The sequence below is a fragment of the Heptranchias perlo genome, chromosome 32 (genome assembly GCF_035084215.1).
Source record: "Heptranchias perlo isolate sHepPer1 chromosome 32, sHepPer1.hap1, whole genome shotgun sequence".
NCBI classification, from domain to species: domain Eukaryota; kingdom Metazoa; phylum Chordata; class Chondrichthyes; order Hexanchiformes; family Hexanchidae; genus Heptranchias; species Heptranchias perlo.
This window is the reverse complement of record NC_090356.1, coordinates 12,618,873-12,644,043: the sequence shown is the minus strand read 5'-3', so window position 1 is coordinate 12,644,043 and position 25,171 is coordinate 12,618,873. Positions and strand designations below refer to the sequence as shown.

The following is a 25,171-nucleotide window of genomic DNA, read 5'->3' as shown; positions in this document are numbered from 1 at the left end:
TAACAATATAACATCGTTCTTATTTTATATAAATCATCTCCCTGCAGTTAACAATATATCAGCAAGATTTTTTTCTAAATCAAACACATAGGTAACCCTTCGAGTACTGGGTTTCTCATCCAGCTTTTTCAATGTGTTTCCTTCCAGCTGTACTTTCCAAGGTGCCCCCCAACCCCCAGAATTGCCCCCACCCTCTCCTCCTTCCAACAGCAGATGGTGAGGGCAAACCGTTCATTTCAGAGGATGGGCTGGCTGCTCTTTCACCGGCCTGCTGGGTTTGAACCCACCCCCCCCGCCCCCCCCCCAGTCTACTAAAGGATCAAACTGAGACAGGCAAACTTGGCCTCCAGGAAAATCCAGAGCAGAAACACAGCTCACAGCCAGCGAACTCCAGTCTGTTAAATTGAGGTCCAGGTAGCTCTCGGTCATGGTCAAAAGTGGCCATTTCTCTCCCCTCCTCTCCTTGCTAGGGTGCAGTCCCCCATTTGGCCCCCCTCCAGTACCCATGTGGCCGTGCTTCACGGGTGAGCCTGGACAGGCAGTATCAGTCTGCTATTTGACTGTGGGAGGCATCGCCTCTGAACCCAATCCTTTCCTCACCCGATATCCCCACCCATGGAGCTCAGTGTGGGCGGGCAGTGACTAGAACACAAGGCACAGCAACGGTGTACAAAGCTCACTGAGGCGTCGCTTAAATTAAGGGGTGGCCCCATAATGCAACTGGGGAGCTCGAGCAGCACTGAGCGCAAAGGGAAGGCCAGTCTTAAAAATGTAAATTTTTGTTGCAGGATAGGCCTCTCCTTGGTTTAAGGCCATCCTACTTAGACCTCTGATGACCAAATCTTTAATGCGGGCAATGCCCTCTCGTTGCTGCTGGCACCTGACACACCAGCTCCCGATCCCCGTGGCGCTCCCAGTGTATCTTACTCTACGTACTGCAAGCGGCCCATAAATATTGAAATGAGCATTAGTGACCCAATGGTGTTCGGGATTGGAAGCCATGGCTGTTGTTTTTCTCCCATCCCTACAAAGCAATGTCATTTTTTTTTCCCACTTATGAGGGAGACCAAAACTAGGGGTCATAAATATAAGACAGTCACTAATAAATGCAATAGCGTCTTCAGGAGAAACTTCTTTGCCCAGAAAGTGGTTAGAATGTAGAACTTGCTACCACGAGGTGTAGTTGAGGTGATTGGCGCAGATACATTTAAGGGCAAGCTCGATAAGTACACGAGGGAGAAAGAAATAGAAGGATATTCTGATAGGGTTAGATGAAGATGGGTGGGAGGAGGCTCGTGTGGAGCATAAACACCTGCACAGACCAGTTGGGCCGAATGGCCTGTTTCTCTGCTGCACGTTCCATTTGTAATATAAAGCAAAGCCATAACTGTATGATTAAAAAGTGTCATAAATCAGGATTAAAGAAGTGAGCAAGCTCCAGAAGACATGCGGGTAAATTCAGATCCCATGCTGCAAGCGGGGAACTACGACAATGGGGAGCGCGGGTCGGATACATTGCTCCGTTTGGGCGCGACTCAATGTTAGAACGCGGGATCGTTGCTTTACCCTGCGCCGTCAGCCTGCGGCCAAACTAACGCACTGTCACCTTGCACCGCTCCCACTTGCGGCACAAGTGCTTAAAAAAAAAAGAGTCCTCAACATGTTAAACTCCCACAAAGTAAATATTTCTGACAAGTTAATATAACGGTGCAGCGAAAAAAAAGAGCGTTGACTTGACAGGAGTCGGCTCTGCTGGCGTTTAACTGTTGCTCACGGGGCAGTGATTCAGACAGGTCTGTTGCACAAACAAAACCTGAAGTTTTTTGCTTCCTGTTATACACGCTAAGCGGGTTATTTTACAGCAATAACAGGCGACCTTTCCTCAAAGGTAGTGTGTCTGAAGTCAGTTTGGCTTTCATTGTCATGACAACCTGGCATCATTTCCTGTAGTGATTGCTAGTTGCTTAATGCATCAATGTTCCTTGATAACAATATTCTTTTCCTGTTTTCAGCGCAACCAGAAGGCAGATTGATGACTGAATTGTGGGTTAGATGTTAACATGCAGGAGGGGTGATTTATAGGTTACTTAGTGTAAGTGAAGCCGTGCAGACTCAAACAAAAGGCAAATCATTTAAACAGAACTTAAAATGGACCTCCTTTCTCTTAGGCCAATGGGGCTATTTGCATATCAAGACACGGAATCACAATGAAGCATTTAATATTTACCTTTTTTTCTTTATAAAATGAACTTCGCAGATTGTTTCATAATTAGCCTGAGCTATTAAGATTGAGCTTCCCCTTTAAGGGTGTGCTGTCCTTTAATGCCTGGGTTTTTGGTGTGGCTGGTTTTTATTCAGTTTTATAATTCACAAAGGAGCAATATTTTCCTCAAAATGGCAATGTCTTTGGGGCTTTGGAGATTTACTTTGGGTAAAGAGATATCACTGGGCGCTTCTATTTTAAACAAACACAGTGTTATCCATGAGATCACAAAAAGCGCTCAAGGATAGACTTCAAAAGGATGAAATTCAAATAGTCCACCCTGAGTATGTTTGTCCTTTCTATGTGCCCATTCTACACCACCGAGAAAAAAGAAAGTAGACTTGTGGTTGTACAGTGCTCTATCGTGTGTCTAAGGAACTTTTCAAAGTGCTCCACAGATACGATGAAGTATGTTGAAGTGCAGTGACTGTTGTTATGTAAGCCGCAATTCTCGAGCTAGGAGAGAAAGCCCGAGGACCTGGATTCTTCCACGTCTTGCAGCGGGTGCGTGAGCACCCCCCGAGAACCATCTAACACCCCAGAGCTCAATTCTGCCTAACTTTATTGTCAAGAACCAATAATTGATAAACCAATAGTTTGAACAATTGTGTCAGTTTGGCTCTTTGAATCAGTAGGTTGTGGGCTTAAACCCCAATACGGTCATGAGCGCATAATCTAGGTTGACACTCCGATGTAGTACTGAGGGAGTGCCGCAATGTCAAAGGTGCCATCTTTAGGATGAGATGCTAAACCGAGGCTGCGTCTGCTTGCTCGGGTGGATGTATAAGGTCAAAGAAGAGCAGGACATTCTCCTGATGTCCTGGTCAACCTCTCTCAACCAACACCATCAAAAACAGATTATTTGTTCATTTGCTGTTTGTTGGATCTTGCTGTGTGCAAATTGAGTGCCATGTTTGCTTACATAACAGTAGCGACTAATTCAATGGCTGTAAAGTGTTTTGGGGTGACCTAAGGATGTAATAGGGAGCTGTACAAATGTTTGTGCTTTCTTAAAAGAAAGCTACTAGGGAGCAACATGGTGGCAACAGCATGTTGGAGCACCAACATATAGCACTATGGAATGGTGCCCGCAGTTACCCCGCTGACCTTGGTCTATGCCATGCCTTGGTAGGGCAGTCCTGAGCAAAGGCAGGGAAATTTGGGGGAAGAGTCATCACTGGGGAATTTATCTGCCATGTCTCAGGGTGAGGATTATCAGAGGCCTGGGAGTAAATCATCTGAGTGTTGTGTCACCCATGGAGTGCGGAGAAAAAATAGGGAGGGCAGAGAAAATAACTTGAGAAAGAAGGGGTTTACACCCACACAACTTACAACCTGTGTAGACAGACCATCCGGTCCATACTTACTATCTAATCATAAGGAACCATTCAGCCTTAAATATTCTGTCAGGAACCCAGTTGTCACAATATAGCCATTCTAGGCAGATCTTCATGGTGTGAATAAAAAAAAAACGTTGAACGTGTCAGAAGTGGAACTAGACGTTGTTTATATCTGCGAGTGTATGAAGCAGGACGGCAGGAATGGTTGCAGCTTGTACTGCCAGCCCAGGATGAATTTGGAGGGCTTGCAACTGTCACTTGTTTTTCCGTTGTTTCTTCTCATTTCTGTTGATTGAAATCTTTGTTTCTATGGGAACAGCCTACATGTCTATGGGGCGGTTAATTCTTCCCGCCCTCACCACCAGTGCCACTGCCCTTTACTGGGCCTGAGGACAACTCTCTTGTTAACCCTGTAAGCATCAGGCTCCATCGCTCCTGATGAGACCTGACACTAATAAGGCTAAACTAGTATGCTGCCCCCACCCCCCTCCCACCATTAGAGTTTCTGGTTTATAAAGGACCCTGTCCCTTTTTTTTGTCGTTGGCCTATATATACACAGTGTGTAAATTAAATCTGGCATGGGAAAAAAAAAATCTTCTCAATTTTCCTGTTAGCATTGGGTTGCGGAGTATCTGTTTAAAGTGCTTTGCAGTCTGTGTGAAAATGCTTGACACAACTGAACATTATTAAGGGAGGGGGGGGGGGGGTTGGAAGCGTCCTCTGAGCATGGCAAGTTTCAATTCAGCCATCTGTGTATTGTTACAATACAGACACCCAGTCCCCTCTTCAAAGCCACCATGGCTATTCCAACTCACTCTCTCTGAACATGAAAGTTTTTGTATGTGTGTTTGTGGCATTCCATTTCAGGCAGATTCTTTTACAGATGGTCACTGCGATAACACTCGGGGAGTTTTTCATTCAGAAAATTCTCTTGAGTGGTTTGGAAAAAAAAAATCATTCCCCGCAGCGAAAAAAAAAATGTTCAATCAATAAAGTTTATGAATTTCCCCTCGTACAAATCGTTAGCTACACATAGCCTGGAGAACAGATGGTGCGTTAAAAGAAGGTTTCCTATTCAAGGCAGATGTCTGCCAGCCTCAGACTGCGTTTAAGGGTTTCAGCTCGATGCTGTTCTGCAAACATGTGCTGGCTGTAACTCTTCAATTATTAAAATATATTTTTCCCCATTTCATGTCTGTGTCGGCTTGGCTCGGTTGGAAGCATTGTCACCTCAGAAGGTTGAGGGTTCAAGGTCCAATCCAGAGACTTGAGCGCATAATCTAGGCTGAAACTCCAGGGCGATACTGAGAGAGCGCTGCACTGTCAGAGATTCTGCCCTTCAGGTGAGATGTTAAACTTAGGGCGCAGCTGCCTGTTCTGATGATCGGGGTGGATAGTTAAAGATCCCATGGTATTATTCGTAGAAGAACAGTGAGTTCTCTCTAGTGTCCTGGCCAATATTCCTCCCTCAACAAACACCTAAAAAGAGATTAACTGGCCGTTCATTTCATTGCAGTTTGTGGGATCTTGCTATGTGCAGAACAGTGGCTGTGTTTACCGCCATAACATACAGTGCAGATCAAAATAATTGTATCTGAAGCCTTTTGGAACATTCTGTGAAGCATGTTAAGGTGCTTGGTGTTGCAATGGCCTAACCAGCAGTCCATAACGCCTGACTCTTCATTGCCACCCCCCCCAAGGCTGAAGGCAGCAATCGGCCATGAGCAGTGTTCAAAGAGCTGGTGTGAAATGCGTTTTATTGCAAAGACGTTATTTGCTCAAACGACCAATGCAACACGTATCCCACAAAGCTGGTGGGAGGGGGGGAGGAATGGACTGTCCGTGTGGGACCTCTTGCATCCCAATGCCTCTGAAATTCTAGCCTGGGTTAGAGTAAATTAAAATGTGCATCGAGCTGCTAAAAAGGCAGAGTGTGTCATCACCGACACCAAGCAAGGAAGAAAATGCAGGCGTCGACTTGTACACGGAAAAGGTGGGTTGATTCAAAAGTTACAGACGTACGAAATTGACAGGCAGGAAAAGACCAGCTGCTCCATCCACTCTGCCCCATACCATGATGGCTGGAGCATCATGACTGGACATTTCCCACCCCCTCACCACTGATTTCCCCTCACCCCAATCCCCGCAGACATGTAATCTGGGAGAGGCAAAAAAACGGAGAAAAAACCCAGGGCCAATAGCGGCAAAAATATTTTGGAAAATTCCTCTCCGACCCCCTCAGGCGATCGAAACCAGTCCAGGAGATCACACGGACAAAGTGTCATCTATAAAGACACTTGCCTTCTATATGATGCGATCTCTGCCCTAGTTATGAACCAGTCCAGCTCCCTGTTGAAGGCGTTAGTTGTTAGAGCACAGCCTCATATTGATGCTGTCTTCCAGCTGCAGTAAATGGGGATGTATTGAACAGAGTCAAAAAAGAAAGAACTTCCATTTATACAACCTCAGGACGTCCCAAAGCACTTAACAACCAATCAAGTACCTTTGGAAGCGTAATATCGGAAACACAGCAGCCAATTTGCACACAGCGAGATCCCCAAAAAAGCAATGTGACAATGACCAGATAATCTGCTTTTAGTGATGTTGGTTGAGGGATAAATATTGGCCAGGACACCGGTGAGAACTCCCCTGCTCTTCTTTGAAATAGTGGCCATGGGATCTTTTATGTCTACTTGAGAGGGCAGACAGAGCCTTGGTTTAACGTTTCATCCGAAAGACGTTTGATCAACATTGTAAGGTGTTGCCTCCAAAATATAAATAAATGTGTTCTCCCTGGAGCTGGCATGAGGACCGCGAGGGAAGCTGGCCCAATAAGTGAGCTTGCGTTCTCTTTGCAAGTTATCTATTTGCAGCTCTAAAGCGTTTCATTTCTGATCCTAAAGTGGAGAGTTGAGCCAGCACCCACTTCCGTCCCAAAATTTTAAAGTTTTGATTTCAAGATACTGTTTAAAAGCCTCTGCAGAAGGACGGGCACCACAGAAAAGAAGAGGCTCCTCAGAAAATGATGGGTATCTCAGCAAAGGGGTGGGCATTTCAGTTCTGGGACAGACACCTCTGGCCTGATAGCTCTCAGGATATGTCAGCAGTCGGGGACACGAGTAGCACAGATTTCACAGCACTTTAGAATGATTCAGCAAAGAAATGCAAAAACTAAGGTGATCCAAGTTATTGAGGGCCTTTTGGATGGCTGTACGTTGATGTGAATACTACATTCCTTTCATCACACACTAAAATGATTCAGACCCAACAGTGCAAGCTGGCCATTGCTCCTCTATTTGAAAGGGACGGGGAGACAAGAAATCCTTGTTTACAGTAATCGGGTGTCTGAACCTAGAGACCAGGAGGGTCATTTTAACCTAGCTCACTGGGCAGGAAACCTGTCGGGTGGAACGATGGTTTTACGTCCCACCCAATATTTCTCCGTTGATTTGAATGGAGAGTAAAATCGGGCGAGATGTAAAACCAGCGTTGCACCCGATCGCATCAGTTTTCTGACAGGCGGCTTAAGTTAAAATTGCCCCCTTTAAATCTTTGTGCGTCTAAAATACCAAGCCCCGTCCTCCATTAAATGATATAAAGGACAACACCTTGATTTAGTGGTAAGTATGACAGCTTTTGAAATAACAGCAGGTTTTAGATTGTGCAACATCTGCAAAATGACTTAATTTCTAGAACTGAATTAAGCATCAGGGTTCAGGAGGACAGATGGCAACGTGTCTGAGCCTCGGCTGAGAAGCACCACCCTTAACGTTACACAGTCCTTGACTCCTCAGCCCTCAGCCCAATCAGTCACACTCCTCTTTTAGGCCACTAGGTGGAGCGGTTCATAGATGGGGAGGGGGAGGCTGTTTGAAATAATCGCTGTCCGTTATTCCCATGAGTGGGCCTTCCCGAGCCTGCACTCCCTTGGTATTGAGATACTTCAGGGCTTTTGGCAGCCTTCGCACTCTCTCCTCCTCCTTCGCTGTGGGGGGGAGGGAGCAGGTTGGACGTTGGAAAAGGAGTGAGAAACACCTCGATAAGGATTAAATAGGGAACAAGACTATAAATAAAGTAGTTGATAGGTAGGAGTTTTACTAGTAGTGCTAAGCTGTACAATGTGGGTCAATATGTGCTGCTAATGCAATAAGTACGTGCAATTTCCCTGCTGTGTTTAACCTCTGAAGGACATTTTTGTAGTTAAAAAAAACCCAAGCAAACAAGGTTGCAATCTATCAGCTTCTGCAGCCAGTGCTGTGAATCAAACGGCACCCTGTGATTCAGAGCCCTTTTCTGCTGCTAATTGATAACGCTCCCCCATTAGGAAGAGACAGAATATCATTTTTGGCAGAGGTGGTGAGACGGCCGATTTCACAAGCTGCGAAGGACGGCCCGGTGCCGAAGCCGTTAACAGCCCAGCCTGACACTCGTGTCCTGGAGTAATGTTCGGCCTGTGAAGGAATTTCTTTCAGGGAGCTACAGCCTGAGATTGTGGCATAGCCTCCACCCACCTCACGAAGGTCAACAGAAAGACAGCAGGCAGTGTCCTCAAGGTCACAGGCTGCAGAGCGAAAGCAATTAAAAGTGCATTTAATCTAATAATAAAACACATCCGGCCCAGACTCAGCTCACACACAAAAGAGATTCTCTTTTTTTGGTCTCTTCTGCTTATTAAACCCTAGTTTGTAACGTTTTTAATCAGCCTCTACACACTGGCTTGTAGTCGAAAATGAAAATAAAATGTATCTATGATTCTCCGAGTTAGGATGCTGGTGCAGCCTTTCCACTGCCAGGCTTCTGTCCCAGTGCAAAGTGTTCAATCTAAGGAATCAACCAGGAACTGGTGAAGCACGATCATATTTATATACTTGTATTTATATAGCACCTTTCACAACCTCAGGGCGTCCCAAAGCGCTTTACAGCCAATGAAGTATTTTTGAAGTGCAGTAACTGTTGTAATGTAGGAAACCGGCAGCCAATTTGCGCACAGCAAGATCCCACAAACAGCAATGTTGAGAATGGACAGATAATCTGTTTTAGTGATATTGGTTGAGAAATATTCTCCCTGGCCAGGACACCAGGGAGAACGCCCTTGTTGTTCTTCAAAATAGTGTTATGGGATCTTTTAAGCCCACCTGAGAGGGCAGACAGGACCTCTGTTTAATGTTTCATCTGAAAGACGGCACCTCCGACAGTGCAGCACTCCCTCAGTACTGCACTGTAGTGTCAGCCTGGGTTATGTTCTCAAGTCCCTGGAGTGGAACTTGAACCCGAGACTTAGTGGTCGAGGTTGTGTTGAATTCCGGGTTTCTGGATACCAAGTCCGCCACCGTCCCACTACGAGTAGCTGCTCACTAAGGTTTTTTTTTTGCCGGGATTTTTAACCCATTTAGAACTGTACTATTCAACACACTTGCGACCAGTGCAGACAGTTAAGACACCAAAACACTTTTCTCGGAAATTGGAAAAGTCCCTGAGCCTTCACCGGCGGATCTATTTCTGTTGCATCTAAAGTCTGATGTCAACAGTGTCCAAACAACAAGGCAACTCTCAATAAGGATTAAATACAAATGAATAAATTGACTGAAGTAGGGGAAAGCAGCAAGCTAAGATCGGGGGTTCCCTCACAGGCAAAAGTCAGAGCACAAGTGGCCCATTGCAAAGGCATCCAGCAGATTACCTGTCCACCATCTTGGATGGACTATGCAAAATGACAAGGAGGGGAGAGATATGAGGAGAGCAAGATAAAAAAAAAAGAAGAAAAACAAAAGCCTCACATCGAGACTCCAGCTGCTCAATCTCCCTGATCGCTTATGGAGCCCATGCCTGTTAGTCAGTCACATGTCAGTTAGCTATCATTGTCAGCAGTGCACGAAGCTCTTAGTGTGCTTTCACCCAGACACTAGAGGGGTAGGGTGGGGTGAGGGGGCACGGAGGGAGGGAATGAGAAAGGGATATCAGCAAACCAAAATATTTGTCTGTTTTGAAGAAACTCTGGCTAGACTGTCCCAGAGCTAGGTGACATCATGTTCCCAATCTCATGACATTACCAAGCTCAACTTCCCATTTTAACAGAAGGTTGAGCGATCGGGTGTGAAGAGCAGCTTCTAGGCGCCACTAATGATTTCTCTTGTTGCATTGCGCTGAGGTCTCTAGAGTGCGTATAATAAAACCCAACTATCTAAACACTCGTGGAGTTTTAATGAGCCCCACTTCCCATTGAAATGAACAGGAAGTTGAGTCTTGTCAGTTGCCCTGTCCTGGGATTGGATTGCCTTGTCTTCTTGGTACCTAGAATCATAGAATGGTTACTGCACAGAAGGAAGCCATTCAGCCCATCGAGCCCGTGCCTGTTTTGAACATGGGAGTTTTTTTATGCACCCAAGCAGCCAATTAGATTTGCTCAAAGTGATCAGTCGTCAAGGCGACAAGTTTTTAATTAGACGATCAGAGCTGTTGGTGCGCAAAAAAAAAGGTGCGTTTGGGAATTAATGCAAACATCTTAATCAGGGTTTTAGCAACACTGATACACAGTCACATGAACGGAGCTCAGATCCAATCATTTCCACACCAGTAGGAGAAATCTCCATCAAACACACAAGCCGAAAATATTACCTGTTTGCAGGGATACTGAGCCAGCACTGCAATCAGATACTGTTGCCTTAAATCGTAACTCCTAGCTCAAAGCAGACCCTGACTAAGGCTGCTGCACTCTGTCCCGATAAGATCAACTTAGTGTTCTCTTCCAGGCTGCAAATTATTGTTGGTGATACACCATAGCATCCACCCTTGAAGCTTTGTAATTTTGTAGACTATGCGTAGCATCCTGCTTGTCACTTATCTTGTTTCTTAGAAGGTGGCTGATGTAGAATCACTAACAGGGTGTGTAGGTCAGCAAAGTCCATTGGTAGGTGACCAGCGTTCTGAAGAACCATGGGAAGTTGACCCAAGTGTTCAAGAGTCGTAGGTAGTTGGTGAGGTGGTGAAGGACTATAATCAGTTGGTGAGGTGGTGAAGGACTATAATCAGTCGGTGAGATGGTGAAGGACTATAATCAGTCGGTGAGGTGGTGAAGGACTATAATCAATCGGTGAGGTGGTGAAGGACTATAATCAGTCGGTGAGGTGGTGAAGGACTATAATCAATCGGTGAGATGGTGAAGGACTATAATCAGTCGGTGAAATGGTGAAGGACTATAATCAGTCGGTGAGGTGGTGAAGGACTATAATCAGTCGGTGAGGTGGTAAAGGACTATAATCAATCGGTGAGGTGGTGAAGGACTATAATCAATCGGTGAGGTGGTAAAGGACTATAATCAGTCGGTGAGGTGGTGAAGGACTATAATCAGTCGGTGAGGTGGTGAAGGACTATAATCAGTCGGTGAGGTGGTGAAGGACTATAATCAATCGGTGAGGTGGTGAAGGACTATAATCAATCGGTGAGATGGTGAAGGACTATAATCAATCGGTGAGGTGGTGAAGGACTATAATCAATCGGTGAGGTGGTGAAGGACTATAATCAATCGGTGAGATGGTGAAGGACTATAATCAGTCGGTGAGGTGGTGAAGGACTATAATCAATCGGTGAGATGGTGAAGGACTATAATCAATCGGTGAGGTGGTGAAGGACTATAATCAGTCGGTGAAATGGTGAAGGACTATAATCAATCGGTGAGGTGGTGAAGGACTATAATCAATCGGTGAGGTGGTGAAGGACTATAATCAGTCAGTGAGGTGGTGAAGGACTATAATCAATCGGTGAGATGGTGAAGGACTATAATCAGTCGGTGATATGGTGAAGGACTATAATCAGTCGGTGAGGTGGTGAAGGACTATAATCAGTCGGTGAGGTGGTGAAGGACTATACAAGTAGGTAAGGAAGTTGTTCATGAACCATGGGCAGATGTTTAAGAGCCACAGATGTAAAGGACCAAAATCAGATAGGTTTAAATTTTCTACAGAATATACAGTAGAATTTCATAAGTATAAGCAATTGCCTTGGTCTTGCCGAAGCTCCATATACAGGTAAGAGAGATTAGGGGTGATAGTATGCTTGCGAGCACCCGTATTATCAAGCGCATGGGTCTTGAGGCCTGAGGTGCCTGGAGAGCCGCAGTGCTGTAAGCCTGTGTGTAAAGTACTAAAGGCCTGTGCACCAATTATGTGCAAGGCTCATTACGGCCCATTTGGAACGGGTGTTAAAGGAGAGATCTGCTGAAAAGATTCTCTACTTAAACAGCTAACATCACTTAACTCTCCCCCCACCTTCCCACTTTATTGAGAGACCCACACTGGCCTATCCTTCAATGGGGACTTTGCGTCACAAACAGAAAAAGAATTGCGATGCTCCAGGGCAATTAGCAGCCCTGATGCCTGAAATCCTAGTTTCCATGTGGTACTGTGGTACTCCAAGTGCCTCATGTCGTATTCACCAGAAGTGCCAATTTTTTTTGAAAGGATCCTACCTTTACATTATCGTTCAAGGCCTTCTGGGTGGAGGTGTGACCAGCACCTGATGACCAACAGCCCCAGTGCCCATTCACCAGGATCACATTATCAGTCCCCAGATATCAATAAGATGATCTTCTAATGAAAAGATTCTTTTCCAGATCCCACAAACTTGCTCAAATGAAAGAACAGCTGGAACTCACAAACATCACTGAACAAATCCGTTTAGTCCATTGAGTCCCTGGAATCTGAGGTGGTCTTCCAGTACGTTCTAGAACACGTTGCATGCCTGCCAACTAACTGTCATACAATAATTTATACTCAGCCAAGATTATATAGTTTTTTTCTAGTGTGAGTTCTCTCTCCTCTGGGTAGAGAGATTATCGTTCACTCCCCTGTGGGGCTTGTGAGTTATGGGCCTTCCCCATTAATGAAACAACTCTAGGGAGACATATACAGAAGCAGACAAATATGTGCCTTACATCCAACATGTATCAGTCACACTTCACAATTCATACATCAGAGTGTCAAAGGTGTACAAAAGAGAAAGCCATTCATTTCCTGATGGGTTTTTTTCTGGCCTTAATAACCTGCCTGCTCTCCAAGGGCAGGATCTGGTGGCAGCTGCCAAACTACTGAAATGTCCCTCAACAATTAGTATCTGCTTCACCTCAGAGTCTGCTTCACCATGTGTCTGCATGAAGTTGCTGATCAGCAGGCTTAAAGGAACAGACCAGGTTAAACATAGCTCCATCTTATCAACTAACCTTCACTACCATGCTCTTGACCCCTGATGACCTCATGAGCAATGCCACAGGAGATCTGCTAGTATACATTTTATGTGTATTCATATGTGTATATCAATATGTGTTGCATTTGGCATATACTTCCTAAACTTGTCACACTTACTTCCTGTAACACATTTCCTGTCACACTCTCCCCATCAAACTTTGTTGTTAACCTCCCTATTATAAAACACCATTTCCTCCGATTCACCATGAACAAAACCATGTGAGTTTGTGCTCTAAGTATAAAATACAAGGCACAGTGAGTGAAGAGGATATCTGAATTATTAGAATCATTATCATTCTTGTAATATCAGACAGTGCCCTTCCAAACCATTGCTGCTATCGGTGAAAGCTTACTAGTTTTCTGTGTAATTTTTTTTTGACTTTAACTTTTTTTTTCTTTCAGTTTTCATTACTTATATTAGATAACATGAATAATGCACAGTTGGCCACCATAATAGGCCTGTCACTGCACGGAGGAGAGAGGCCTGGATATATGGTCCTCCTTGCTCCTGAAATAAAAGTCAGATTACCTTAGCAACCTCGTATTATCCTCTATATATTCTGTTTTTCAATTTCCTGAAGAATGCCTATTAAATGAGTGTTTATGAATGTATATAAATAGTCAGGAACCAGACTGCAATGGAAAGAAAAGCTTCTTGAAACCATTTCCTACAAAGGAAATCAGTAGTTAGAAGTTGAAATACTGTGCGTTGTAAACAGAAATGACCTTTTCTGTTACGCCCAAATGACCTCAATCTTCCTTCTAAGGCTTCTGTGAAAATACTTTAAAATTTATGTCTTCCACTTCCTCACAGGTTTTTTTTTCCAGATGATTTTTCCAAATGACTGTCCTCTTGGTTGTGACCCTCTAGCCTTAATGTGATTGTCAAAAAATTACAACTTTACTGAATCAATTGTTTATACAATGGTCCTTGATTTGGGAACAAAGTCAGCAATATTTCAAGATAAAATGCAAATAAATATAAAGTAACCCCTCACTGGAAGACTCTCTGATATCCCACAACCTCTGATATAAGATGTATTGTTATGGCTCTCACAGTAATAGAGAAACCATATAAAACACCCTCTTTATACAACAAGTGGAGCAAAATTTCCATTAAGTTCCCATTAAGATACTTCATGATCACAAATGTAATTGGAACGCCAACCCACAGTAAATCCACAAACATATTCACTCTTTACATAACGAGAATGCTAAATGGCATAGTGTGTGATATTATGGTTATTAAACCTTTGTGTATGACCTTCCAACTCATGCACAGCTTTAATAACAGTGCTACTGCAAAGTGAAACCTTTCAGATCCTTTATGCAACATGTTCATCACAAAACCGTTTTTTTTCCCCTGAAGTGAGGGATGTCAATTCTGGGAAATGGAACACAATTTCATTTCAGGCACCCAGTGTCAGCATCAAGCATTGCCAGGTCAGATATAGCATGGGTGAGATGCAGAGTAAAGTTCTCTCTACTCTGTCTGACAATGTGCCTTAAACCCAGAAGAGCAACCCCTACTACACCAGTCTGGCATTACCATTTCCTACACCAGTCATTCTTGTTGCTTCTCTAAATGAGACTGCCAATTACATACATAGAATTACATAGAATGTCCAGCATAGAAACAGGCCATTCGGCCCAACTAGTCCATGCTGGTGTTCTACACGATCCTCTTCCCACCCCTCTTCATCTAACCCTATCAGAATAACCTATTCCTTTCTCCCTCATGTGTTTATCTAGCTTAGTCTTAAATTAATGACAAATTGAGAGCATTTTTGTGCTGTGGACCCATGCCCTCTAAAAAATGACCAATCTTACTTTCTATATGACCCTTACGGCCAATAGACAGAGAAAACTTTCACCCATTAGTCTCGCCTTGATTCAAATAGACGGTGAAGGGGTAGTGTGCCAACCCAACACAACAGAGTTGAATTTTTTTCCCAAAGACTGTCTTGTGTTGATGGCCAACTGTTGCAATACTATAGAAGAAATGTTTTCACTTTAAATTCATTCTCACCCACTCCCCGTGATTTGTTTTAGTAATCATTTCCCCTCATGCACTGTTCCTTGGTAAGAGGATGAGCAGGCCACCAACTCCTGGGCCTCTCCCTCAGGGGAAGCCTTGAGAATCTCACCGTCTAAAATTCCCCTCGCTCTCCATGGCGACAAATATGATCTTCACACCTGGCTCACCTTTTGTGCCATTCTGTTAAAAATAAAATGTCCTTGAATATTCCGGGGATGGTTGTAAAGAGCTGCTTTTTTTACTGGATTATAAATGGTTAATGGTTTTTGCAGCAACTATTACCGTGCAATGGTATTTCCCAACAGCTGCTTTTATTTCATTTTATAATTAAAAAAACTTGTTGTCTCTGCCTATTAACTAACCTTACTGAAATGTTTTAAATGCTTGGTTAACTGCTTATGGCTGTTTTTCTATGTGAGTGGGTGCTTGCACGTGTTCTGTAGCTCGGAGTTCACAGCTGTTAATTATAGCTGGATTATTTTAGCAGAAGATTATCAGTTTCAGTTTATTTTTGCTTATTCACATTGAGAGTGTAGAACAAAATGCGAAAATGCAGAGCACTCTGGTACCATAGTACACTCTGGTCCCTGTACACAATGGGTATATTGTGAGGGCTGGGAGCAGGTTCCTTTTACCATTGATGCCACGGCAGAATTTTACGTTGGGTTATTGACTGAATGGTGTCAGAGCAAAACTCAATTCCAGTTGTGGTTTTCCATCATAATACATGGAGCAGAATGAAGCTTTTGGGCACTAACGTAAATAAAGCCCCCACACATCCACCATCATTATGCTGGTCCGCAATGTTTACAAACACTAGCATTGCATCGTTCATCAAATCCATTTGAATACGTTAATCTGCAGAGATTGCAGAGCCTTGGGTCGTTTTACTACGTTAAAGGCGCTACATAAATGCAAGTTGTAGTTGTTGTTTCCAACAAAATCGACCATTTGTTGTTCACATTTCTTTTTATAGCTGTGGCAGTTGTCTTCAAAGTCTCTTGTCCCATCAGGAACAGACAACAACTCTCGTTTATATAGTACCTTTAACGTAGCAAAACGTCCCAAAGCGCGGAAGCGTTATCAGACAAAAAATTGACACCGAGCCAAAGAAGGAGACACTGGGACAGGTGACCAAAAGCCTGGTCAAAAAGGTAGGTTTTAAGGAGCGTCTTGAAGAAGGAGAGAGAGGTAGAGAGGCGGAGAAGTTTAGGGAGGGAATTGGACCAGATCCAATTGGTGCAAAAAAGTTTATTTATAAATAAAACTGGAAATTGTGGAGTGCTGAATTGTGGGTAAGACATTGAATGGAGGCAAAACACTTTCTCCAGAGCTAGTTGGTGGAAACGGATAAAATATCAAAGGCTAGTCAATTTGCACCAATCTTGCCTATCTCCTAGAAAGTGGCTTAGATGTGGCAGGAACTTAGAAATAGTTCACTTTGGGAATAAATAAGATAATTAAATCTGTACTATTGTTAGTGCACCATGGTGCCCACATGTATTGTGAACATTTGCCGTTAGTGCCATACAAAATACAAATTGGTTTGTTTCTACATTACTTACTAATCCATGGTGGAAGAGTTTCCTATGGGTAGACACAGTAGAAACATGTTCTCTGCATGTGTGGGGTTCACATACACAAGGTACGAGACAACCAGAGCAATCCCCTCCCTGTATTGCTACTGGCCTGTAGGGTTGAATGTGATTGTATCCACTAAGTTGATGATGCCACAGTGTCTTTTTCATCTGAATCAGTTGTGCTGGCCAGAAAGAAGTATAACTGCAAGTCCATCAAAGTAATTGTTCCCTATCCCCAACTCTGCACGCACAGAGTCATAACAGTAATTTTAAAAACTATACATAAGACAGACTAGAATATGGATGAATGGTGGCCAGTATTCAAGTTATCGGAGCACTAGCTAATATTCTACTGTCATTTGCAAGAGTTTAATTTTGTGTGATATCAATAAATTATTTCATCATCATAATGATACCCTTTAGCCTATCTCTGTACTTCCATATCTCACAGATGTATTTTTACGTTGTTGTGGCTTTCTCCTGTGTTTCTCTGACAGGTTTCTGACATGTGATTTACTTTAGCTCAATATCATTGTAAAGCTCCAATGACAACTAATTTTTGGTGTTTCACAATCCCATTTCTACATATCCTTTTAATAAATATAGAACTGTATACAGTTGTTAGTTTGTTAACCACTGTGAATATTGTACTGTCCTATTTATAGTGTTTTTCTCTCTTTTCAATCTTTTCCTGATGGCTGCTTGACTCGAAGTTGAGTGAAATTTATGCACTGAAAAGACCTCAGGAAAATCCAAGATGGCTGCCAAGCGGAAAGGTGGCCTGAAACTGAATGCTATCTGTGCCAAGCTAAGTCGGCAGGTTGTGTATGACTATGGGGCGGAACAGGCTGACCCAGACCATAAACTTCAGGAGAACGACAATGCTGATGGGCTGCACCATGGCGACCAGGAAGGGGACACTGACTATCCTGATGGACTGCATGACGTACAGAAGTTGGAGGAGGACAAAAAAAGGCGGGAAGCGATAGAAAAATGGGTGAATGGGGAATACACAGATGAACACGGGGACCGCGTTGAAGAAAGGGTATTAAAGACTGGTGATGGTGAATACGTCCCCCCTGAAGGGGTGTACATGGTGCAGCCCAAAGGTTGTAGTGATGAGGAGGACAATGCTGAGGACCATGATGGAGCCCAAGGATCACTCGATGGTAGTTACATGGATGACAGAGATTCAGAGGATGTGGGACCGAAAGAAGAAGGCTACAATTCTTCCAGCGAGGCCAGTATGAGGCAAGCTAGCATTGCTTCCTCAGGTGAGCCACACTTTCCCCTGTATTGCTAAATGTATTTTTGATTCTAGTTCTTAAGACTGTTTTGATAAGACCTTTCTATGAGGGACATTTAGCCTTACTTGTTAATTGAAAACAATAGTAAGAAAAATCCCAATTGTACACCAAAAAACCCCCAAAATAAATATATTTCCTCTTGTTATTGTGAGAAATATTACCTTTTCTGTTCTAACAGGAAGTACAATATTAACCAGTTCAAAACTGAGGCTAAAAGAGAAAGTTCATAATGACTTGGATGATATGCTTCGTTAAGAAGGATTTAAACAATTAAGGGATAAAAACCTCACTCAGAATTATTTGGTTATTTTTTAATAGAACTTGTTCCATGTACAAAATCTACATTTCCAGAGTAAATGTTGGTGTTTTTTCCCTCTAGCAGTGTACTTGGATATGAAATCCAACATGTCTGTGCATGTTCTTTTCTCAGTAACGTCACATCTAATGGTTCAACTCCTTGTCAACATCCAAAAGACTTAAATAAGATTTAGTGGGTTTTGCTGCTCTTAAAGGCTCATTGATGAGGTGATGGTGGTTAACCCATAGTAGTACCCCCATGCACACTAGCAGCGGGCGGGGGGCTGGTCCCTAAGCCCTGGCTCTTGTCAATCTGTGCCTAAATTCTCTGGGCTTAGGTAAGTGCTCAGGGAGGGAGTGCACACTCCATATTAGGCAAATGGAAAGTACTTCTGTGGATCTTGAGCAGTTTGGTTTGGAGACACATGACCTGGTGAGGGGTTTCGGCATTTGCCAGATACCCGGCTGACCAAAAAAATAAACTCAATGAGGCGACGATGGTACCTGGTGTTTTTGTTCCACCTTTCACTCGAAGATTCAGAAATGAAAGCTTAATTATTAAAACTATAAATAGCGCCGCTGCTGTACTTCCCCCATAACGGCTTTCCTTCTGACGGTCAAACCTCACAACAATTAAGAAATGTGCAAATTGTGCATGAGGCTCGGGGATGGACTATTCTTGTAAGGACAAATTATTTTTCAGCCAGCCTTTAAATGACGATGTAAGGTGCAAGTCATCTAACGCTAATTCGCATTGGTTGTCTGTTCAGTTCAGGAATGTAAAAAGGTAGCATTGTGAAGATATGAAGGCCAGTTTGTTATCATGTTATAGGAAAATGTGTTTTTAATTGCTTCAAATATAGACAAGGTCTGGACTGCCCTTCACGGAGGAATTTGCAGACTTTAAGTGCAAAGATTAGGGTACTTCATTTAATGCTCTCCAGTGACACTTTCTCTTGAACTGGCTTCTGATATAGAAATATGGAATTATCTGAAACTCAGGGCACTAAAGGCAGGGGATGACATCATCGGGAAGAAATATGATAAGGTCAATACATTTTTACACTATTTTTAAAGTAAGATTATCTGACACTCTGTCAGAACAAATTATTCTTGCTGAATTCAAGCCTTATGAGGCCATGAGTCTTACATACTTAATGCTCCCTCGACCTGTGGGTGTAGGCCCAGTGCACCATGAGCAGGCCTTAAGTTACTTTGGAAAACTATTCACTCAACACATTCTGCAACACAGACATGCAAGATTTTATATAATACCACATTTAGATGCAATACACGGCACGCTCAAAGATATAAGTAGTAATATTAGTTATTGCTTTTTGTTAACCTTCCCTTCTCTCTCCACACCACTCCCTGCAAAAAAAAAAATTATTTTCTGTTGCATCCCCCTTCTTTAGCCTCCCATCTTAAAATGTTCTCCTTCCTTCAGGTGTACGAGCATATGCACTGCAGTGTCCCACACCAGCCCACATCGACTCTACAAAGTTATCTTTCCGCCTTTGCGTTCTCAGTGGGGCACCTCGCTTGCCAGAAGTGCATATCGGAATTTCAGGGGTGGGCTGCTTGGGATTTTTCCCGCTGATTAATTGAAATGGTCGGAAAAATCACGTGTGTCGTGCGTCCAAATTTCCAATCTGCACTTTTGGTGGACGAGGCTCCCCCCGGAAGAGCAAAGCTGGAAAGTTTCCCCTTATAAATTGAAAGGCTTTTCTTGTACATCACTCAACATGATGTCTAGACCTGTTATTTGACACTGATAATCGAGACGTTTCCTGATACTGCAGATACCAATGGTGCAAACAGAAGTTTTTCCAGAGTTGGCCAATGTGAGACTCCTGGAGCTGTGCAAGTGAAATATGTGAGGCACGTTATAGGGGGATTGGAGAGGATGAGTAGCAACGAGCACTGTTTGGACTGTGCTCCTCTCTGCAGTTGACAGTGCTTCATAAATCTTCCAGAGTTGTTTCAACTGTGCTAAGTAACAATGGGTAATAACCACCATTATTTATACATGAGATTTTAACACATGGGGAAGTTGATCTGAGGCAGGATTGAATAATATGAAACTTGGTGCGAATCGTCATGTCTGGATCTTGTGTCTGTAAAAGGAGTTTTGAACAATTTACAGGAGGACTAACGTTTAAAAATTTTGGAACAGGAATACTTAAACATTAAACGGTGTACCTAGGCCCTGATTGCTTTGTGGTCTCACTATCTATAGCTCAGTTTATAGAAGGTGTGCCTACCTATCTTGAAGCCAGTAAAGACGAGAGAAGTTTGCCCTGTTTTCGGATTTCTTATCAACCACCTTGACCTACGAACTGATCAAATTAGGCCCTCCTGTTCCAAACCAGAGCTGTGTGACCACTGAACTGTGAAGCACTACAAGTCTCTAAGCCCCTAATCTAGGTTACCATACTCTATAAAGTATGGTGACACTTGGCATTCTTATAGTCAGTTTTAACTTTGCAGGAATTGCTTAAGAAGTTAGATGAGCATTTGGGAAACTGAATTTAGTCCCAGTACAACACTAGAGACATAGGAACAGAAGTAGGCCATTCAACCCCTCGAGCCTGTTCTGCCAGTCAGTTAGATCACGGCTGACCTGTATCTTAACTCCATATCTACCGCCCTTGGTTCCGAAGCCCTTAATACCCTTGCCTAACAAAAATCTATCAATCTCAATTTTGACATTTTCAATTGGCCTTGCCTCAACAGCATTTTGGGGGAGAGAGTTCCAGATTTCCACTACCCTTTGTGTGAAGATACCTCTACTCACTTTATGATGCTTAGTTGCTTACATTTAGCCACTTGGCCTTACTTGACAGACAACTTGGATTACAACTTTTCCCAAGATTTTTCGTCCTAAATGCCTATTGCTCTTTGACCTGACCATCAGAAGGGACAGTGCAACATCTGATGCCGGCCATGCCTTGAAGGAACATTACAATTCGAACATTTTGGCTTGCAAGACAGAAGTTCTTGTGTCTAAATGGAAGCCATTTCAAATGTTGATGGATGTGTGGACCGTGTGAAGTTTTAAAAATGACAATATAACAATGTTTTCAACTGTAACAATTTGAAGTCTCATGTTAGATTCTAGGGGTAATATTGTTCATGTACCCTCCCGGCATGGAGCTTTACTCACAGGGCACATATCAGCAAGTTGGAAGCTCACAAATTTGTTAATTACTCGTTATATCTTAAACTGTTCAAAAATACTATGATGGGCTGTGACAGCTGTCAGGTTCAATAACTCTTCTCTACCCCACCCTCCGACTTGCTCCTTACAAGCCAAAGCTCTCGGGCTTTCAAGCCTGAAATTCCTGACAATACCGTATGCAAATTCTCCAAAATATTTTTGCCTAAAATCACAACAGCGAACAACTGAGAACGAGAGTTTGGTTCATCAGACCAGTTTTGTAATTGTTGTATAAGACGCCTTTTCGAGTCAGCAGAAACAGGGTGCATCAACTTTTGGAGGGAGGAAACTCTCTTTCCGATTCTCCCTTTGACTTTCTCCTCTTGTCTCTCCTGAAGGTGGCAACTTATACTGAAGTGCAGTTCTGCAGGTGACAATGAGCTCCCAGTATTTCACCCCAAGTTGCCATCCCTCACGTTGAAGGCAGGCAATGGGAATCAGTGGGCTATTCAACCACAGCGGCCCCCCAGATTGCGTCCTTACTCGATCTTCACAAGCCATGCACTTTCCAGTGATTAGGGGCATGGGCCCTGACCAGTTTTTCACCTTTCTAGCCTGGAGATGCTGAAGTAAATTGTACAGCCCCTATACTACCCTCACTGAGATCAGCATACATTAGGGACTTTCCTGGTTTGTGTGGCTCAGAACAACAGTACAAGGCTCACTTACCCACTAAACCATCAGAAGGCTGATACATCACTTCTTACCTGGCTTTTGAGATCTGTTAGCGCTTCCTATTAAACGTGAAGGGAAATTGGTGCTTGTTCTGTATAATAAAATTCTAGCCCCTTCTACAATAAGCAAAATCATAAATCCGGTTACAAACCCCAGTTGCGCATAGGGTTCACCACTTTCCAGGATTTCCCTGGAGTCTCCAGGAATTAAAGATTAATATCCTGGACACTGTTGCCAGTAACCTGCGAGAAAAATCATCGTCATTAAAAAAAAAGGTGTTTTTTTTTTTCATTTTCTTTGAACACATTCGTTTATTGGTTATAAAAATATTGGAGTTGGGGGGGAAATGGCTGTTTTGACTGGGCGGGGCGGTTGGAGGCGGGAGGTCATGCGATGAAGCCTCCAGGAATACATCCAACCGGAGTTGGCGACCCTAGTTGCCCATAACATGCAGAGGGACCTTCACCCACCGTTGGTACTTGTGGCACTACATTCTTCAGTTGCAACGGGCAGTGAAATACCAGTTGGCCAATTGTCTCAGATCTCAGTAACTGGAGAGCAGCGCGTGTCATACTTCAGTGGGGTGGACTCACAGTGCCACAACCTTCAGACTAACCTCGCACTGTCACTGTCGACTGAGTCAGCCCAATTAATTTCACATTCCTAAAAAACCCCCGGTGGTCTTTCGCACTTGTGAAACAAAACCGCAAGAGGGAAAAAAAAGTGGATGGATTCTGTTGCATTATTAGTCACAGTAGGAGTTTTAAGAAAAATAGAGAATGGAAAGCCCCAAACTCTGCCTTTTATAAAACAGGTTGGTCAATAAAGGCTAGACACAGAACAGATAAGATGACTTTGTACATATTAAGTAGAGCTATGAGCAGAGTACATTTATGAAAACTTTGTTTAATGTACTGAGAAGCCATTGACTAGAACATTTAGCGAAATTGATTTTCCTGACATTGATGAACTCGCTTTATTTTGCCCCTGTATTAATTACTTTTTACAAATTAATTTAGCAGTCGTAAAACTTAAGAGCTGTGCAGAATGTTCCTGAAATGTTTAACTCTTTGGTTTCCCCCCCCCCCGGCCCCCACACACCAGGGGAAACTTCGACCCTTCACGACTATGCAGCAACGACTATGAATGAATTTCTGGGGATGTTCGGCTACGATGACCAGAACGTCAGGGACGAGCTGGCGAAGAAGATCAGTTTCGACAAGTTGAACGCCACTACCTCAGAAACCTACCCGACAGCCCCTGTGGGCGAGGACGGTCTGGCCAGGCGCGTCCGCCTTTCCAAGTACGAGGAGTGCATTCGGAAGCTCAAGGCAGGGGAACACCTCCCCCGGCCGCTTCCTGCCTGCAAAGCTGACGAACTGGGCTCCAGGCCGGTGCCGGGAAAGGACGCCCCTCCGCCGAGCAGCCAGCTCTCCGGGCAGGAAGCCGCCCTCCGCCGAGACGCAAAGCCGGCAGCCCCGTCCGGCTCCTCGGCCCAGATGCAAGGCCTCATCTCGCGGGCTTCAAAGTACGACTATTTCATCCAGAAACTGAAGACGGGAGAGAGCATCCGGCCCCAAAACGGCAACACTTACAAGAGGCCGTCGAAGTACGACCTTGAAAATGTGAAGTACCTGCACCTGTTCAAGCCAGGCGAGGGTGACCCCGACATGGGCGGGGCCATCGCCTTCAAAACTGGAAAGGTGGGTCGCCCCTCCAAGTACGACGTCAAAAACATCCAGAAGCTGGCCATGGTGAAAGCCCCAACAAACACGGCCGCCACCCCGCTCTCCAGTACCCCTTGTACCCCGGCGGCAAGCTCGGAATCGCCCGCCTCTGTCGGCTTTGGCAGCCCCGACCTGCTGAAGTCCAGCTTTTCCAAGACCGACTCCATCACAACTGGAACTGTGTCCACAGTCAAGTAAGATTTTTATTTTTTCCCCTGTCCGTTCACCAGATCTGGTCAAAGATGTTAGAATTGGGGTGGCTCCTAGCTGCAGATCAGGGTACATTCCTCAAAGCAGCCTGGTTAGTCCTTTCAGTTTACATCTAATCCGAAACCGATGCATCAATTCCTATTGTCCTATTTACTCGCTACCACATGGAGTGGTTTTGGCGATTGGCACAGATGCATTTAAGGGGAAGCTAAATAAGTACATGAGGGAGAAAGGAATGGAAGAGTATGTCGATAGGGTTAGATGAAGTAAGGTGGGAGGAAGCTCGTGTGCAGCATAAACACCGGCATAGTGTTGACTGAATGGTCTTGTTTCTGTGCTGTAAATTCCAGTTAATTCTATTCAAAGATATTGGATGTCCTTGAAATTCTTAGGGAAAGAGGGGATTGACAACACTTAAACCTCGAGATGACAACTAGAGATAGGAGCGGACAAATACTCAACACATTTGGATGACATTCTTTTGTCCGGTATTTTAGCGGAGATGCTACATCCAATTATGTTAACGCATCGTTAAAATATTGGGACAAGGGGCATGTCATGTGAACACATTACTGCTCACCAGCTAACAACAATAATTTCGAGGCATTTTGAGTCGGAAGGAACGAGTGCGACATTGCAGCAGAAAAGCGGGAAATGCCAGTGGCATAAACAGCAAGGATTGTAAATAAAGGTGCACACTAATAAATTGTAGAACATCAGCATGTATGCGTCACTGTGAAAAATAATTTCAATCATATTGTATTCAAAATGAATGAGCCTATTATGTTGGAAATTGGTTTTCATCTCAAAGCACAGGGTCCATTTTATTTTGAACTAGTAAAATGTTCTGATTACATTAATAATGATTTTAACCTTTACACACATGCACACAGCCAAGTTGATCTTTCCAATTGGCTAAAGGTGCCCAGACTTTCATTTGCTCAGGTACAGCACTGGTTAACGTGTTTGTGTAAAATTTTTTTGATTGCTCCGTTAATGCAGGTATTTGAAATAAATATACTAAGAAATGGGAATAAAATAGTGCGCAAAGTAATTTTAAAGTGGATGTTTTAACCAGTGCACCACGAGAGGAAATGAAACCGTTTGGAGGGAACAGGAAGGGAAGGGCACAGATCCGAGCCCCAAACCTGGGCTCAGAAGAGAAGCTTAAAACTGGAGTTCTCCGCCACCGAACATCAATGGCAGGCGGTGGGAAACCACTTATAGAGGAGACCCTCACACCTCCCAAATTCAGGCAGGGGTCAGATCAGAAC

At 43.8% G+C, this 25,171-nt stretch overlaps 1 protein-coding gene across 6 annotated transcripts in view; it reads left to right on the top strand.

Moving 5' to 3' along the window:
* Positions 1–25,171, top strand: part of casz1 (castor zinc finger 1) — a 276,456-nt gene that overhangs the window by 179,628 nt on the left and 71,657 nt on the right. For 5 of the 6 annotated variants that reach the window (XM_067970381.1, XM_067970383.1, XM_067970380.1 and 2 more), the window contains exons 5-6: positions 17,175–17,735; positions 23,065–23,881. In XM_067970381.1, coding sequence (XP_067826482.1) covers positions 17,219–17,735; positions 23,065–23,881 — 1,334 coding nt within the window. In that variant the 5' untranslated portion in view covers positions 17,175–17,218. Of the gene's footprint in view, positions 1–17,174; positions 17,736–23,064; positions 23,882–25,171 lie in introns of those variants that run through there. The other variant, XM_067970384.1, reaches the window with a different exon arrangement.